Below are 17,125 nucleotides of genomic sequence, written 5' to 3'. Positions count from 1 at the left end.
CTGCAGCAATACTTCCCTGTTTTTATATTCTATCCCCCTAGCAATAAAAGCCAACATTCCGTTGGCCTTCTTGATCACCTGCTGCACCTGCATACTAACTTTTTGATTTTCTTGCACTAGGACCCCCAGATCCCACTTGCGCTAAGAATCTTTGGCAGTAGGGCACACGCCTCTCAACCTGCAGTGTGGTGAAGAGGGTAAAACTGGGTCACTGTTTTTTGGAAGAAGCATGCAGTTCTTATATAGAACCAGCATATTTTTTTTTGTCTAGCTCACGAATCCTGTGAGGTGTTGCTTTTTCCTCATTGGTGCAATTTGAGGTCCGACTGTCCTAATTAAAATGGGACAGTTGAGAAGCACGACAGGACAGGCCTAAGATTCCTTCCGCACCAGACCACAAAAGAGGAGACAGATACATACCCACTCTGAGATCCCACAATGCACTCGCGACTGAATAGCGGAACAGGCTCAAGGGGCTGAATGGCCTACTCCTGTTCCTATGTGTTAATATGGATTCAGAAAAGAAATTCTATGCACCTCTGCTCACAGTACTGGAGATGAAGCTCGATGATGCCAACGGTGTAACTTTTTTTTAAGTTATAGGACAAATGCTCTCAATCTGAATTATGTCACCTCAGATCAAAAACACTATTTTTCCCAAATTATACTTCCAGAACAATTAGGAACTGCACTTTTAAAACTGGCGCTATTCCCAATTTGCTAGTGCACCTTCTTGATCTGGATGCATGTGACATTTATTGGGATTATTGAATGGGCCAAACCTGACCAAATTTACTGGGTTTTGCCTCATTTTTTTGGGCGACATCTAGGGGAAAAGTGCAGGCCAGTAGTGAGGAAACTCACCTGCTGCCAGCTCACGACAGAAGCCCACGGAAAATGGATGGAGACTTGAGCACAAGATCCAGGTTGACACTCCAGTGCAGTACTGAGGGAGTGCTGCAGTGTCAGAGGTGCCTTCTTTCGGATGAGACATCAAACCGAGGCCTCGTCTGCCCTCTCAGATAGAAGTAAAAGATCCCACGGCAATGTAGCGAAGAAAAGCAGGGGAGTTCTCCCCAGTGTCCTGGCCAATATTTATCTCTCAATCTAACATCACAAGAACAGATTATCTGGTCATTATCACGTGGCTGTTTGTGGGAACTTGCTGTGCGCAAATTGCCTGCTGCGTTTCCCTACACTACAACAGTGACTATACTTCAATGGTACTTCATTGGCTGTAAAGTGCTTTGGGATGTCCTATGGTCGTGAAAGGCGCTATATAAATGCAAGTCTTTCTTTTTTTCTTTTACAAGGAACTATGAAGTGAAGTAGGTTAAAACATTTGCTTCTATCTCTGATTTTCCCCCTTCTGTTGAGTGTAAGTACATTTTTGTGGCAGTCCCAACGCATTTCTTAGTGGTTTTAGGCCCATGGCACAAAACTGCCCATAATTTGGCACAAATTGGCAGTCTCACTCAGAGAAGCCAAAGAGGAATTGAAAAATAAATTATATTGGTGTAGTGTGGGCTTGCTCTTCAAAGCTTGAGGCTAAGGCACATTGATGTGACACAAGGGAGGGAGCTTCACTCTGCACCTGGAGTATTCGACACCTGACTGTACTTGACACTGACAGTAAAGGGGTAAATTCACTCCCAATGGGCAGCTACACTTGGGCAGAGTGCGGGTTGGAAAATCGCCACTACAATGTTGAAGCCGGAGCCCAGGACAGCTCTGTGTTAAGACAATGGTATCGGTGCATTTATGCAGAATTGCCAAAGGTGGAAATATATATCATTCCGCTGCACCTAAACCTGTATAGTATAGATTAGAAAAATGTAAGTACAAGTAAAGAAAGAAAGACACCTTTCATGACCTCAGGACGTCCCAAAACGCTTTACAGCCAAAAAAAAATACTTTTGAAGTGTAGTCACTGTTGTACTGTAGGAAATACAGCAGCCAAATTGCACACAGCAAGGTCTCATAAACAGCAATGAAATAAATGACCAGGTCATCTATTTTTTTTAAAAAAGGATTTGGTTGAGGGATGAATATTGGCCCAGGATACTGGAGAGAACTCTGCTGCTCTTCTTCAAATGATACCATGCGATTTTTTTTATGTCTGCCTAATTGGATAGACAGGGCCTCAGTTTAACATCTCACCTGAAAGGCGGCACCTCTGACAGTACAGCACTCCCACAATACTGCACTGGGGTGTCAGCCTTGATTATATTCTCAAGTCTTTGGAGTGGGACTTGAACCCATAATCTTCTGACTCAGGGATGAGAGTGCTATCAATGAGCCAAGGTTGATACAAATACTTGTGCATTCCATATGTTTCTTCCAGCCAACCTCACAACATTTAAGTTTTGTGTTCTTTGCTTTTTGAACTAGTAAAACGAACATGAGAAATACATGCAAGACTGCAAGCATTAAATCCCTACAGATGTAAACCCAATTGCTAATTTCTCTCTGATCATTATGGCCCTTCATCATTAACTGCAATGAAATACATCTGCTCTTTTCTCTATAATTACATAGAATTTTACAGCACAGAAACAGGCCATTCAGCTCAACAGATCTATGCCAACGTCTATCCTCCACACAAGCCTCCTCCCTCCCTACATCATCCATCTCTATCAGGATAACATTCTATTCCTTTCTCCCCTACAGGCTTATCTAGCTTCCCTTAAATGTATCTATGTTATTCGCCTCAACTACTCCAAGTAGTAGCGAGTTCCTCATTCTCACCACTCTCTGAGTAAAGAAGTTTCTCCTTAAGTTTTTATTGGATTTATTGGTGACTATCTTATATTAATGGCTCCTAATTCTGGACTCCCCCATAGGTGGAAACATCTTCTCTACGTCTACCCTATCAAACTCCTTCATAATTTTAAAGACCTCTATCAGGTCACCCCTCAGCCTTCTCTTATGTAGAGAAAAGAGCCCCAGCCTGTTCAGTCTGTCCTGATAATTATAACAGCTCAGTTCTGGTGTCATCCTTGTAAACCTGCTCCAGTGCCTCTATATCCTTTTTATAATATGGAGGCCAGAACTGTTCACAGTACTCCAAGTGTGGTCTAACAAGGTTCTATACAAGTAGCTTCCCTGATTTTGAAATAAAATGGCGACCAGGTCTTCACAGATCATTGTGTGCCGTTTTGGAGTAATTTCCTTTTCAAATAGAAAGTAAATGATCTTATTTTTTAAAATTAACATAAAGGATTTATTAATTTCATCGTTTTCAGCACAAAATAATTCTTTTAAGAAGTGTGAAATGATGCACTTTGGTAGGAAGAATGAGGAGAGGCAATATAAACAAAATGGAACAATTTTAAAGTGGGAGCAGGAACAGAGAGAGACCTGGGAGTATATGTGCACAAATCTTTGATGGTGACAGGGCAAGTTGAAAAGGCTGTTAAAAGAGCATACGGGATACTTGGCTTTATAAATAGAGGCATAGAGTACAAAAGCAAGGAAGTTATGCTAAACCTTTATATATCAATGCTTAGGCCCCAGCTGGAGTATTGTGTCCAATTCTGAGCACCGCACTTTAGGAAGGATGTCAAGGCCTTAGAGATGGTGCAGAGGAGTTTTACCAGAATGGTAACAGGGATGAGGAAATTCAGTTATGTGGAGGGACTGGAGAAGTTGGGATTGTTCTCCTTAGAAGTTAAGAGAAGGGTAAGGGGATATTTAATAGAGGTGTTCAAAATCATAAAGGGTCTTGAAAGAATAAACAAGGAGAAACTGTTTCCAGTGGCAGAAGGGTCAGTAACCAGAGGACACAGTTTGAAGGTAATTGGCAAAAGAACCAGAGGCGAGATGAGAAATTTTTTTATGCAGCGAGTTGTTATGATCTGGAATGCACTGTCTGAAAGAGTGGTGGAAGCAGATTCAATAGTAACTTTCAAAAGGGAATTGGCAAATACTTGAAGGAGAAAAATTTGCAGGGCTATGAGGAAAGAGCAGGGAGGAGTGGGACTAATTGGATAGCTCTTTCAAAGAGCCGTCACAGGCACGATAGGCCGAAGGGCCTCCTTCTGTGCTGTATCATTCTATGATTCTAAGATACATCTTTATTCTTTTTTTCACAGAAAAATTAATAATTATAACCCAAGTTGTATTGATCTCTGCAGCAAAGTCATTCATTGTTACAGGATGCTGGGGTGCACAGGTGAGACCTGTATGCACACATGATAGAAGAAAGAAATGGATTTCGAAATTTGAAAATGATTACCAACAAATAGATATAGCTGAGACATCGCTCTCGTGGTGATAAAATGAAGGGCTGATTTCTCATATGGGCGCTCCCAGAGAGCGCTGGTTCAGAAACTGTGCTGGCAGTTCCATCCATTTAATCCATTAACCTTTTCCTATCAATAATAGTAAGGGAATCACTATAGGAACTTTGGGTGGCATGAATGAGAGGACGTTATTCTGTTCATCAAGCTGTCCCTTCCACAGACCATATACAATCTACTCTGATCACGATTCTACCCCATCTATTAAATCTCCCAAGAAAATCTTCAGCAGAGGTCCCTCCCTGATCCCGAAAAGGTTAACCAACTCCCGTTATCGAGTCTGACCACTGACAGCATTAGCAGCATTACACTTTCCGGCACTGAAACACTTCTATAAGAAACGGGTACCATAAAGTTGATTAACGATAAAGCTAATATAACTAGAGCAGTAGCAGTAGATTCATATCAATGCCTCTGCAGATGCCACTTGGTAAGTTGGCTAGCAATCACTAATAGGTGCGAATGAAGCCTTCTAAAACTTTCGTACTACATTGGGTGACTGTAATCATTGGGTGAGGAACATGTGCTACATTCAAGCAGCTTACAAATATATTCAGAAGGAAGAAAAATCAAGACAGTACATGATTTTGAAATGCAAAAAGGACTTACTGGGACAAGGAACTTCTTCACCTCTTCCAGTGCATGGCTCATGCGAGAATATGCTTCTCCAGCTGGGGTGAACACTTCAATTAGCACATGGAGATCATCGCCTAAATGTGCATACTTGGCTTCTCCACTTTTCCTCAGTTCTTCTTCCTGTGCGAAGAATATAATTTACAAAATTTAGGGACTTTGTACCATTACATTTACATTTTGGAAATAGAAAGAAAGAACTTGTATTTATATATAGCGTCTTTCATGACCTCAGGGCGTCCCAAAGTGTTTTGTAAGGAAAGGGTTAATCAAATTGTCCTGAAGTCTGCTAATGTTATACTGCTATTGATTTCTCTTTATACTGCAGTGATAGTAAACTTTAGCCTTTGCCTGTCAAGCGAGGAAGTATAAGTCAATTTAGATTCAGTGACCACTGAACTGTTGAATTAAGACTGACCTTAAAGCAATGGTCAGCTTAGTAAACCTAATTAAAAGACACGCTTCATATATTAATCAGTTGATAACAAGTTAGTTCTGCAGAAGGAAAACGTCTGCGAATACATCATCCTTTTTAAAAAGCAGGAGATTGGTATGGAGTGGTACAGATTTATAATTAGAAGTTCCACTTGGTAGAATAGAACAAGAGTGAATCTATCGATGAGATAGCAAAGTAGGGCTATGGGAAAAGAACTCGTTAAAACTGAAGTTATTGAAAAGGGAAAAGCTCATTAAAATTCTCCATATATGGAGTTGTATTATGTAATGCAGAAATGTGTGGATTGTCACATAGAAAAGTTAAGAAAAAGGTGGCGTTGGAACAGATACTTAGGATTCAATTAAGGTCTGGAATCTGTACACCAAGCTCGGAACTGTAACACATTTGAGTCCTCCAGTTAAACTCGCAAGGTTTGGTTGTAAGTCCTGCTTTTTAAGTGTATGTCCAATTACTGTATTCTTAATGAATCTGTGACATCTGACAATCAATGTTGTGAACTCTATTGATTTGAGGAGCAAATTATAAGTAAGAACACACACATATACCCCTCCACTAACAACTTCACAGCCAATGAGTTACTTTTGAAATGTACTCACTGTTGTAATGTAGGCAAGCACAGCAAGATTTCACCAGCATCAATGAGATAATAACCACTGTTTTAGTGATGTTGGTTGAAGGATAAATATTGGCCAGGACACCGGGGAGAACTCCCCTGATCTTTTTCGAAATAGTGCCATGGGATCTTTTCCATCCACCTGAGAGGGCAGACGGGACCTCGGTTTAACGTCTCATCTGAAAGATGGCACCTCTGACAATTCAGCACTCCCTCAGTACTGCATTCCAAGCGTCGGACTAGATTATGCGCTCAGGTCTTTGGAGTGGGGCTGGAACCCACGATCTTCTGACTCAGAGGTGAGAGTGCTACCAACTGAGTCAAGATTGACACCTTTAGTAGTAATTCAGCAATTCATTAAGTAAACAATACAAAGTTTAAACCTGTTTGTTACTATCAGTCTGTAACCAGTGGCTGGGCGGGGAAAAGCAACAGCCCAGGTGGCTCATCCTTCCTTCCTTTGAGGAAGCACCTGGGTTCTTTGGTAATGGAGGATGGCAGCACCAGGGCCACTGCGAGTGGAGGAGGTTCGGGCCGGTGTTTGGGGTGGGGATCTCCTATTGGGACACGGCCGGCAGGATGGTCCACACACCTGCCTTTCTTCCGTCATATTCCCGGGCCACTGGAGCCTTCCTATCTTTTCCAGGTTTCCCTCCCCCTCTGCTGTTCTGCTGTAATCATGTACGTCTCCTCTGGACCCATCTTTTGTTTCTTTACCTGTCCCATTACCATTCCCTTTCTGCCTCGCACCATCACCTCTTTTGTCATTTAATCACTCCTGCCCTCCACCCTATCACAGACCTTTCCCTTTAATTCTTTCATCGAGTTACATCGAAACTACAGCACAGAAACAGGCCATTCGGCCCAAATGGTCTGTGCCGGCGTTTACGCTTTACACGAGCCTCCTCCCTCCCTACTTCATCTCACCCTATTAGGATATCCTTCTATTCCTTTCTCCCTCACGTGCTTATCTAGCTTCCCCTTAAATGCATCTATTCACCACCCCCCCACCTTTCTCCCTGGCTTATAAACTGTTAAATCTCTAACTTCTTCCAGTTCTGTTCAAAGGTCATCGAACTGAAACATTAACTCTGTTTCTCTCTCCGCAGATGCTGCCTGATCTGCTAGTGTTTCCAGTATTTTCTGTTTTTATTTTCGGCTCTTTGACAACCTAACTACACAGGTACATGAACATGATGTCCCAATATCTGGCTAACGTCAAGTGAGTTTTGTTTCACGATTCATTGGGGGAGCAAAAACAGATCCAAAATTAATTTTGTCCCCTCTTGATCGTACAAAACATTTGTTTCTTTTTGCTTGTATTTCACATTCACAGAGCAGGCTTGAGAAGAAACACACAATTTCATAGTCCAGTCACAGTAACAATTTACAAACAGAACACTATTCCCTGGGTGCATCAACGGTTTTATTAATGTTACATTTTCCCTCCCTACGTACAAAGATTGGGTTGACTTTATGTTTTTATGTGTTCTTTTGAGAATCTCTGCACCATGGCTATACTTGCATCATAAAATCCAGAATCTTATCGGTTTACTTAGAAATTTCAATCAATACAGAAAAAAACCCATCAGTGAGTACAAAGATCAGTGTTACACGCCAAACTAAAATCAGAAACAATAAAAAGTTGATAAATTCCAGAGTGCGAATAGAACAAAGCACAGAACTACAAAAATTGAAGTACGTAATATTAAAGGGAATGTATTCTCATGGGTAGAGAGATGGTTTGGCAAAGCATAGGGGTAAATGGATGTTTTTCAGATGTTGGTAGTAATGTACTTCATCAATCTGACCTGAGCCTCTTTTTAATTTTCCATTTATATAAACGATTTGGACATCAACATAAGAGACCTGGGGGTAAATTATTGTCTTCACCGCGTGTGTGTGTGTGGTAATCTGGCGGAAAGTGTCACTCACCCTGTATAGAAACCGTCTGATTTTCATTCCGTTGGACTCGATGGAGTGATAATTGGACGGGTTGTATAATGGGCGGGCGATCCACTCTACCAAATTACCGGCCGTGCGGTGAAGACGGAAATTTACCCCACTTTACCAAAGTGTTCTGATGATATCAGATATGGGGACAGTGCAAACTGTGAGACAGAATACAGAAGACTACAGGAAGACATGTCAGCACAATAGGCAGAGGGGTGGCAGATACAGAGAAATGTGAAGTAATACATTTTGGAAAGCAAGAAAAGGGGAAGGAAGCACCCCTGAAATGGTAAGATTTTAAATGGATCAGAGGAGCAAATGGATTTTGGTGTACGGAGATACAGAGGACATTAAAGGCGACTGAACAAATTGGTACGGTCATTAAAATGTCAAACAGAATTCTTGGTTTTGCATTTAGAGGCATAGAATAAAACAAAGGAAGTAAGGTTGGAGCATTGTGTACAGTTTTGAGCACCCCATTATAGAAGGATATAAAAACAATAGAAAAGATGCAGCTAAGATCCACTAGGATGTTACCAAGGATGTGGGGTTATAGTCATGAAAGGAGACTTGCCATGTTAGGTTTTTTTTTCCACTGAAGCTGAGAAGATTGAGGGATGACCTGATTATCTTCAAGATTATGAAAGGTTATGATAGGGTACATAATGATAAATTGTTTCAATTGGTAGGCCAGATGGTAACAACAACAACTTGCATTTATATAGCACCTTTAACGTAGTAAAAACATCCCAAGGCACTTCACAGGAGCGATTATCAAACAAAATTTGACACCATGCCACATAAGGAGGTATTAGCACAGGTAACCAGAAGCTTAGTCAAAGAGGTAGGTTTTAAGGAAGTAGCGTGGCAGAGAGGTTTAGGGAGGGAATTCCAGAGCTTAGGGCCGAGGCAGCTGAAGGCACGGCCGCCAATGGTGGGGCGATGAAAATCGGGTTTGCGCAAGAGGCCAGAATTGAAGGAGCACAGAGATCTCGGAAGGTTGTAGGGCTGGAGGAAGTTACAGAGATCCATGGAGGTATTTGAAAACAAGGATGAGAATTTTAAAATTGAGGCGTTGCCGGACTGTGTGCCAATGTAGGTCAGCCAGCACAGGAGTGATGGTTGAACAAGTTAGGATGCGGGCAGCAGAGTTTTGGATGAGCTCAAGTTTATGGAGGGTGCAAGGTAGGAGGCCGGCCAGGAGAGCATTGGAATAGTCGAGTCTAGAGGTAACAAAGGCATGGATGAGGGTTTCAGCAGCAGGTGCACTGAGACAGGGGCAGAGATGGACGATGTTACGGAGGTGGAAATATGTAACGAGAGATAATCCTTTACATTTTTGGATCTCTTTTACCCATCTGTACTCCATATATTTTTGGCCTCTAATATTTTTGTCCTCTGAGCCCTACTTCCCTATCCTCAAGAGTTTTTTCACCAGCTTTGATATCTAGCTAAAATTCGCAGCATGAGCACAGAACTCCATTTCAGATCATCTCAACCACTGACTCAGAAAGTGACAGAATGACACTACACTAGACTTTTCTTTAGGCTTTAACTGCCAAACAAATCTATTGAACAGTAACAGAACAAGCAAATTGGAGCAGTAACAGAACAAATCGGGGTCTAATTTCCTCAACTGTTCAGTGCAATGTGTCAGAGCTATGGAAAACCTGGTCTAGTCCCAACTTGGGAGTACTGCTGCCCACGAAAGCAATACTACATAGGGAGGCCAGATATTGTATAAACATTTTTATTTACTTGTATGGGGGGGGGGGGGGGGAGGGAAATTCCAAGTCTGGGTTCAAGAATATAACTTCTTTACCCAGACAGTGGTAAGAATGTGGAACTCGCTACCACAAGGAGTAGTTGAGGCAAATAGCATAGATGCATTCAAGGGGGGAATTAGATAAGTACATGAGGGAGAAAGGAATAGAATGATATGGCAATAGGATGAGATTAAGTAAGGTGGGAGGAGGCTCGTGTGGAGCATAAACACCTGCATAGACCTGTTGGGCCGAATGGCCTGTTTCTGTGCTGTAAAATTCTCTGTAATTCTATGAAACAAGAAAGCAAGCAAGGAGAAAGTCGACATAGCCCATCAGGGCCACTCCTTGCACAGACCGTTTAAAACTGACCCCCAATTTGGGCTCTGCTTCACTCATTTAGTCTCCAGAGGAAAAGAATGGAAGCGCCGATATTGGAAAGCAAAATTGGGGAGTTATACACTCAATCACACAAGTGGCCTGGCTCCAACACAGTTACATATTTATCTACACCCAATACTGTCAACTACCTTATATTTTTTTTCATTTGAATTTTCTTGAACTGATCGTAAATTTTACAAGTTCGACATTTGTGCGCTTGACTGATTTTCTGTCAGAGCAGGATATTTTCATACTTTATTACTGTCACTTTCAGCCCAGCATAGTTTAAATACAGTAATAGAAAAATAGATGAGCAGCAGAAAGAAAAATCTGCAGAATTGTCTGTCCTATCAATAATATTTTATAGGCTGTCATCATGCCGAAACCAAGTAACTATAGAGTGAGGAAACGGATTGCTTCCGAATCTCCCCTGATGGCCCGGTTGGTAACTCCAATGCCTGCTGTGGAACTAAGTGATATGGAACCAGGAAAGTCCCAGGTTTTACATGGAAATTACAGCTCAGAAATAGGCCATTCGGCCCAACTGGTCTATGTCAGTGTTTGTGCTCCACACGAGCCTCCTCTCACCTTACTTCGCTTCACCCTATCAGCATATCCTTCTATTTCTTTCTCCCTCATGTACTTGTCTAGCTTCCCCTTAAATGCATCAACTACTCCATGTGATAGCAAGTTCCACATTCTCACCACTCTCTGAATAAAGAAGTTTCTCCTGAATTACTTATTGGATTTATTAGTGACTATCTTATATCTATGGCCTCTAGTTTTGGACTCTCCCACATGTGGAAACATCCTCTCCACGTCTACCCTATCAAACCCCTTCATAATTTTAAAGACCTCTCTCAGGTTACCTCTTAGTCTCCTCTGTTCTAGAGAAAAGAGCCCCAGCCTGTTCAGTCTTTCCTGATATTGTACGCTCTCAGTTCTGGTATCATCCTTGTGAATCTTCTTTGCACCGTCTCCAGTGCCTCCATATCCTTTTTGGAATATGGAGACCAGAACTGAGCACAGTACTCCCAGTGTGCTCTAACGAAGGTTTGATCTTGGTCTGTGCCGAGTTAGACACCCCCGGCCAGGGTGGTAATGGGAGGACATTACAATTAGCTTGAATGCCCCAGGGTTAGAAAGGGGGAGGGAAATAAAGAAAAGAAAGAAAGAACTTGCATTTATATCGTGCCTTTTATGACCTCAGATCGTCCCAAAGCACTTTACAGCCAATGAAGTATTTTTTGAAGTGTAGTCACGGTTGCAATGTCGGGAAATACCGCAGCCAATTTGCACACAGCAAGGTCCCACAAACAGTAATGTGATAATGATCAGATAATTTGTTTTTACTAATGTTGGTTGAGGGATAAATATTGGCCAGGACACTGAGAAGATCTCTCCTGCTCTTCATCGAAATAGTGCCACAGGATCTTTTACGTCCATCTGAGAGGGCAGACGGTGCCTCGGTTTAACATCTCATCCAAAAGGTGTCACCTCCAACAGTGCAGCACTCCCTCAGTACTGCACTGGGAGTGTCAGCCTGGATTACGTCTCTGGAGTTGGACTGTGAATCCACAACCTTCTGACTTAGAGACGAAAGTGCTACCCACTGAGCCACGGCTAACAATTATCCTTAAAGGAATATATTTTTTCCTTCAATTCAATTGTTTAAATACTTTTTCATCCTAGACATTCACTGAAACAGTGCTGATTATTCTCTAGCACCGTCATTCAACTAAAGCGATGTTAGGAATATTCACACAGAAACTCTTTGCCAATACTAAACTGATTGAACGCACAGAATGTCTAATACACAGCAACCTATTACCACCTGACAGCACGACCACATTCAAAATTAGCTTCAAATTAAAGCATTCCTTTTTGACCACGCACTCAGAAACAGAAACACAGTGACCTATTCAACAGGGATATAAGTGAATCAATGAAAGGCAAATAACAGCAAATCACGCTTGACAGCACCGTGTGTACAAAATAACAACTTAAGTAAGAAAAAAACCCAAAGCAAATCCCCGGCTCCTGTTGTTGACTTTGCTTCAGCTTAACATACAGCCAGATTGGCCACGTTATTTTTCACAGACCTGCTTGAGTTAACCCTGGTAAATCAGAATTGCGCATGTTTTAGTATTTACAAATTGTTTAGAATTGAGTAACTGAAGCAGCTCGAGGGTGATCCGTAAGCTAAGTGTTTGAGGTTCGGAAGGCTGTGTCTTTTGACAGGAGAAACCTTACCGACAACCATCAGGCGATTCTGTTACAAACAATGGACTTGTCACAATCAGCTCCTATCCTCAATCTGCTGAAAGTTGACTACAACAACAACAATTTGCATTTATATAGCGCCTTTAACGTAGTGAAACGTCCCAAGGAGCTTCACAGGAGCGTCATCAAACAAAATTTGACATCGAGCCACATAACGAGATATTTGGACAGGTGACTAAAAGCTTGGTCAAAGAGGTAGGTTTTAAGGAGTGTCTTAAAGGAGGAGAGATGGGTAGTGAGGCAGAGAGGTTTAGGGAGGGAATTCCAGAGCTTAGGGCCTAGGCAGCTGAAGGCACTGTCACCAATGGTGGAGCAATTAAAATCGGGGATACGCAAGAAGCCAGAATTGGAGGAGCGCAAAGATCTCGAAGGGTTGTAGGGCTGGAGGAGGTTACAGAGATAGGGAGGGGCGAGGCCATGGAGGGATTTGAACATGAGGATGAGAATTTTAAAGTCGAGGCGTTGCCGGACCAGGAGCCATTGCACAAGGTATCTTCTTGGTTTCTTCACTCCACCATTGACGTCCGTGCCCTCAGCTGCCTAGGCCCTAAGCTCTGGAGTTACCTCTCTAAATCTCTCTACCTCTCTCTCCTCTTTTAAGACACTCCTTAAAACCTACCTCTGACCAAGCTTTTGGTCACCTGTCCTAATATCTCCTTATGTGGCTCTGTATCAAATTTAGTTTGATAATCTCTCCTGCGAAGCTCCTTGGGACGTTTTACTACATTAAAGGTGCTGTATAAATGCAAGTTGTTGTTGTTGTTGTTGTTGTTGTTGACCAATCAATTACTGGATCAATCTGGCCAATTTTTTCCACAGACAAACTTGAATATGTTGTCGAAGGAAATAATTAAACTATGTTGTCTTGATAGGGGTCTGACTGCAAATAATAACAGAGAGAGAGAAAAGAAAGAAAGACTTGCATTTTGTTCCATTGTTCATTATGGTGTGAAAATGGTCCTGTACTCAAAGAGTTAGTTCAACAACAATCAATATTAAGAGCTGCATTATATGACGCACTGTGGCTGATTAGGTTGGGAGTTAATAAGGCCAATCTCTGGTATAGGCTCCACTCTGACTTAATTCAACAGCAGCCTAGTGGTGCATTTCAGTAATATGTAAGTAGCACTGGTACTGATACTCAATGTTGCAGCAATATCGCAAAGCTTTTTAATGGAATTCGGATTCTCACTGACTTAATATACAGTAGTCTAACAAAGCCCAGAAGGGCTAGCCTTCAAAAATCAATTTAAACAAAGCAGTAAGATACAATTCCATTATAATTACTGTCAGAGAACAGTGTTTTATAAAGGGATTAAAAGTATAACAAATTAAATTTTGTCACCTTAGCACCCTAGGAAAATATATTTATTTCGAAAAATGAGTTCAATTTAATTTGAACTCTTCATAAACAAACATGGATTTCAACTTCTCTATCGCTGAAACAATTTGTTATATCTTTGGATTAGAAAATGTTGACCAAAAGTAGATTATAGGGAATTGTGGATGTAGCCATTACAATATGAAAGAAAGAAAGAAGAAAGAAAGAAAGAAAACTTGCATTTATATTGCACCTTTCACAACCTCAGGACGTCCCAAAGCGCTTTACAGTGATGAAGTAGTTTTGAAATGTAGTCATTGTTGTAATGTAAGAAACTCAGCAGCCAATGTTCACACAGCAAGGTCCCACAATCAACAATGTGAGAATGACCGGATAATCTGTTTTACTGACGTTGGCTCAACTAGTGCCAGGAATCTTTTACGTCCGCCCGATAAGGCAGACGGGGCCTTGGTTTAACATCTCATCCAAAATACGGCACCTCTGACAGTGCAGCACTCGCTCAGTACTCCACTGGGAGTGTCAGCCTAGATTTTGTGCTCAAGTCTCTGGAGTGGGACTTGAACCCACAACCTTCCGACTCAGAGGCACTGAGCCGCAGCTAATACCTTAAGACATGACTTAAATTACAATTTAAAATAGTACATGTTTGGGTACTAAGCATTATTTACAATCAGAGCATCAATAGTTCAAATTCCAGGTGAACAATTTTTGAAGTTGATGACAGTGACTTCAGATTTATTGGCTTTATGGCCTCCACCCAATTCCTCGTCGGCACAGTTTCAAGCATAAAACTGTCTTCCATTCAGCACAAATTGGCCATCTCCCTTGGAGAGGACTGCCGATACAGGAAATGAGAAAAATCAGGGGCAGTTCTGCAAATGCAGTTGAAGTATATTGCTGTGCTGCGTTAACTGGGAACTTGGAATCCTCGTTTGTTTCTAATGAGCTCAAATGAATTTTGCAAACTTCACGCCGACACTGGATGAGAAAAGGAAGTAAATGCTTAATTTCCCAGCAATGACATCCCTTACCTCCATACACAGAAATACAAAGAATGTACAGCACAGAAACAGGCCGTTCGGCCCAACCAATCCATGCCGGGGTTCATGATCCACACGAGCCTCTTTCCAGCCACCTTCATCTAACCATATCGGCATAACCTACGATTCCTTTCTCCCTCGTGTGTTTATCTAGCTTCCCCTTAAATGCATCCATGTTATTTGCCTCAACTACTCATTGTGGTTTCGCGTTCCACATTCTAACCACTCTCTGGATATATTCACAATAGATTCCAAAATATAAACCTTCAGCCTCCCAATAGATTTTCTGGACATTTAGGGGCTATTCTGCAAACCTGTGAAGGCTCCCGTTATGGGAGTGGAGAGGATAGAGCAACAAGAACAGTTCTGCCACGCTCTAGTTAATTACTAAGCATCGAGTCTGCTGCCGTTCGGGTGTACAGTTTAGAATGTTACCAAGAGCTTTGGAGATGAGATCAGGAGTGCTGCTGCAGCCAAACTATTGTTTTAGGTATGACACCAACTTGAGGAGTATCATAGAATCAGACAGCACAGAAGGAGGCCATTCCACCCGTTGTGCCTATGCCGGTTCTTTGAAAGAGCTCTCCAATTAGTCCCACATCCCCTGCTCTTTCTCCTTAGCCCTGCAAATGTGTCCTTTTCAAGTACATATCCAATTCCCTTTTGAATATCCAATTGTCTTTTGATATCTGCACACTGCTGTCAACTTCACAGGGGCTTGCAGTATAATGGCAAAACCAAATTTTTAAACTTTAAAATTCAAGTTTAACATGCTATTTTTTAATATTAATATAGAGCGCAAAGAATGGTCTGTTTTCTACTAACATTAAAAAAGTCACCAGCATTCGGACCTTCATGCTGCATCATCATCAATAACAATAACATCAACAATTACAACATGCATTTGGATTAGGTTTAAGGATATTACTTATCCCCACTTCTCTTAATATTACATAGAATTATATAGAATTTACAGCACAGAAACAGGCCATTTGGCCCAACTGGTCTATGCCGGTGTTTATGCTCCACACGGGCCTCCTCCCACCCCTCTTCATCTAACCCTATCAGCTTATCCTATTCCTTTCTCCCTCATGTGTTTATCTAGCTACCCCTTAAATGAATCTATGCTATTCGTCTCAACTACTCCATGTGGTAGCAAATTCCACATTCTACCCACTCTCTGGGTAAAGAAGTTTCTCCTGAATTCCTAATTGGATTTATTAGTGACTATCTTATATTTATGGCCCCTAGATTTGGACACCCAACAAGTGAAAACATCTACCCTACGTCTACTCTTTCAAACCCCTTCATAATCTTAAAGGCCTCTATCAGGTCACCCATCAGTCTTCTCTTTTCTACAGAAAAGTGCCCAGCCTTCAATCTTTCCTTTTTTTTAATTTGTTCATGGGATGTGGGCATCGCTGGCGAAGTCAGCATTTATTGCCCTTGAGAAGGTGGTGGTGAGCCGCCTTCTTGAACTGTTGCAGTCCGTGTTCTGCCACAGTGCTGTTAGGAAGGGAGTTCCAGGATTTTGACCCAGCGACGATGAAGGAACGGCGATATATTTCCAAGTCGGGATGGTGTGTGACTAGGAGGGGAACATGCAGGTGGTGCTGTTCCCATGTACCTGCTGCCCTTGTCCTTCTAGGTGGTAGAGGTCGCGGGTTTGGGAGGTGCTGTCGAAGAAGCCTTGGCGAGTTGCTGCAGTGCATCCTTTGGATGGTGCACACTGCAGCCACAGTGCGCCGGTGGTGAAGGGAGCGAATGTTTAGGGTGGTGGATGGGGTGCAAATCAAGCGGGCTGCTTTGTCCTGGATGGTGTCGAGCTTCTTGAATATTGTTGGAGCTGCACTCATCCAGGCAAGTGGAGAGTATTCCATCACACTCCTGACTTGTGCCTTGTAGATGGTGGAAAGGCTTTGGGGAGTCAGGTGAGTCACTCGCCGCAGAATACCCAGTCTCTGACCTGCTCTTGGAGCCACAGTATTTATCTGGCTGGTCCAGTTAAGTTTCTGGTCAATGGTGACCCCCAGGATGTTGATGGTGGGGGATTCAGCGATGGTAATGCCACTGAATGTCAAGGGGAGGTGGTTAGACTCTCTCTTGTTGGAGATGGTCATTGCCTGGCACTTGTCTGGCATGAATGTTACTTGCCACTTATGAGCCCAAGCCTGGATGTTGTCTAGGTCTTGCTGCATGCGGGCACGGACTGCTTCATTATCTGAGGGGTTGCGAATGGAACTGAACACTGAGCAATCATCAGCGAACATCCACATTTCTGACCTTATGACGGAGGGAAGGTCATTGATGAAGCAGCTGAAGATGGTTAGGCCTAGGACACTGCCCTGAGGAACTCCTG

General features: G+C 42.3%; 1 protein-coding gene across 3 annotated transcripts in view; it reads right to left on the bottom strand.

Moving 5' to 3' along the window:
* The window catches only part of khdrbs2 (KH domain containing, RNA binding, signal transduction associated 2), a 501,831-nt gene that overhangs the window by 211,598 nt on the left and 273,108 nt on the right, over positions 1-17,125 (bottom strand). For all 3 annotated transcript variants that reach the window (XR_010962867.1, XM_067984050.1, XM_067984051.1), the window contains exon 4: positions 4,911-5,057. Coding sequence is in view for 2 of the 3 variants with exons in the window: in XM_067984050.1 (XP_067840151.1) it covers positions 4,911-5,057 (147 nt within the window). In the remaining variant the exon portion in view is untranslated. The remainder of the gene's footprint in view (positions 1-4,910; positions 5,058-17,125) is intronic.

This window comes from Heptranchias perlo, chromosome 5 (genome assembly GCF_035084215.1).
Source record: "Heptranchias perlo isolate sHepPer1 chromosome 5, sHepPer1.hap1, whole genome shotgun sequence".
NCBI classification, from domain to species: Eukaryota; Metazoa; Chordata; class Chondrichthyes; order Hexanchiformes; family Hexanchidae; genus Heptranchias; species Heptranchias perlo.
This window is presented reverse-complemented; position numbering and strand designations above follow the sequence as displayed.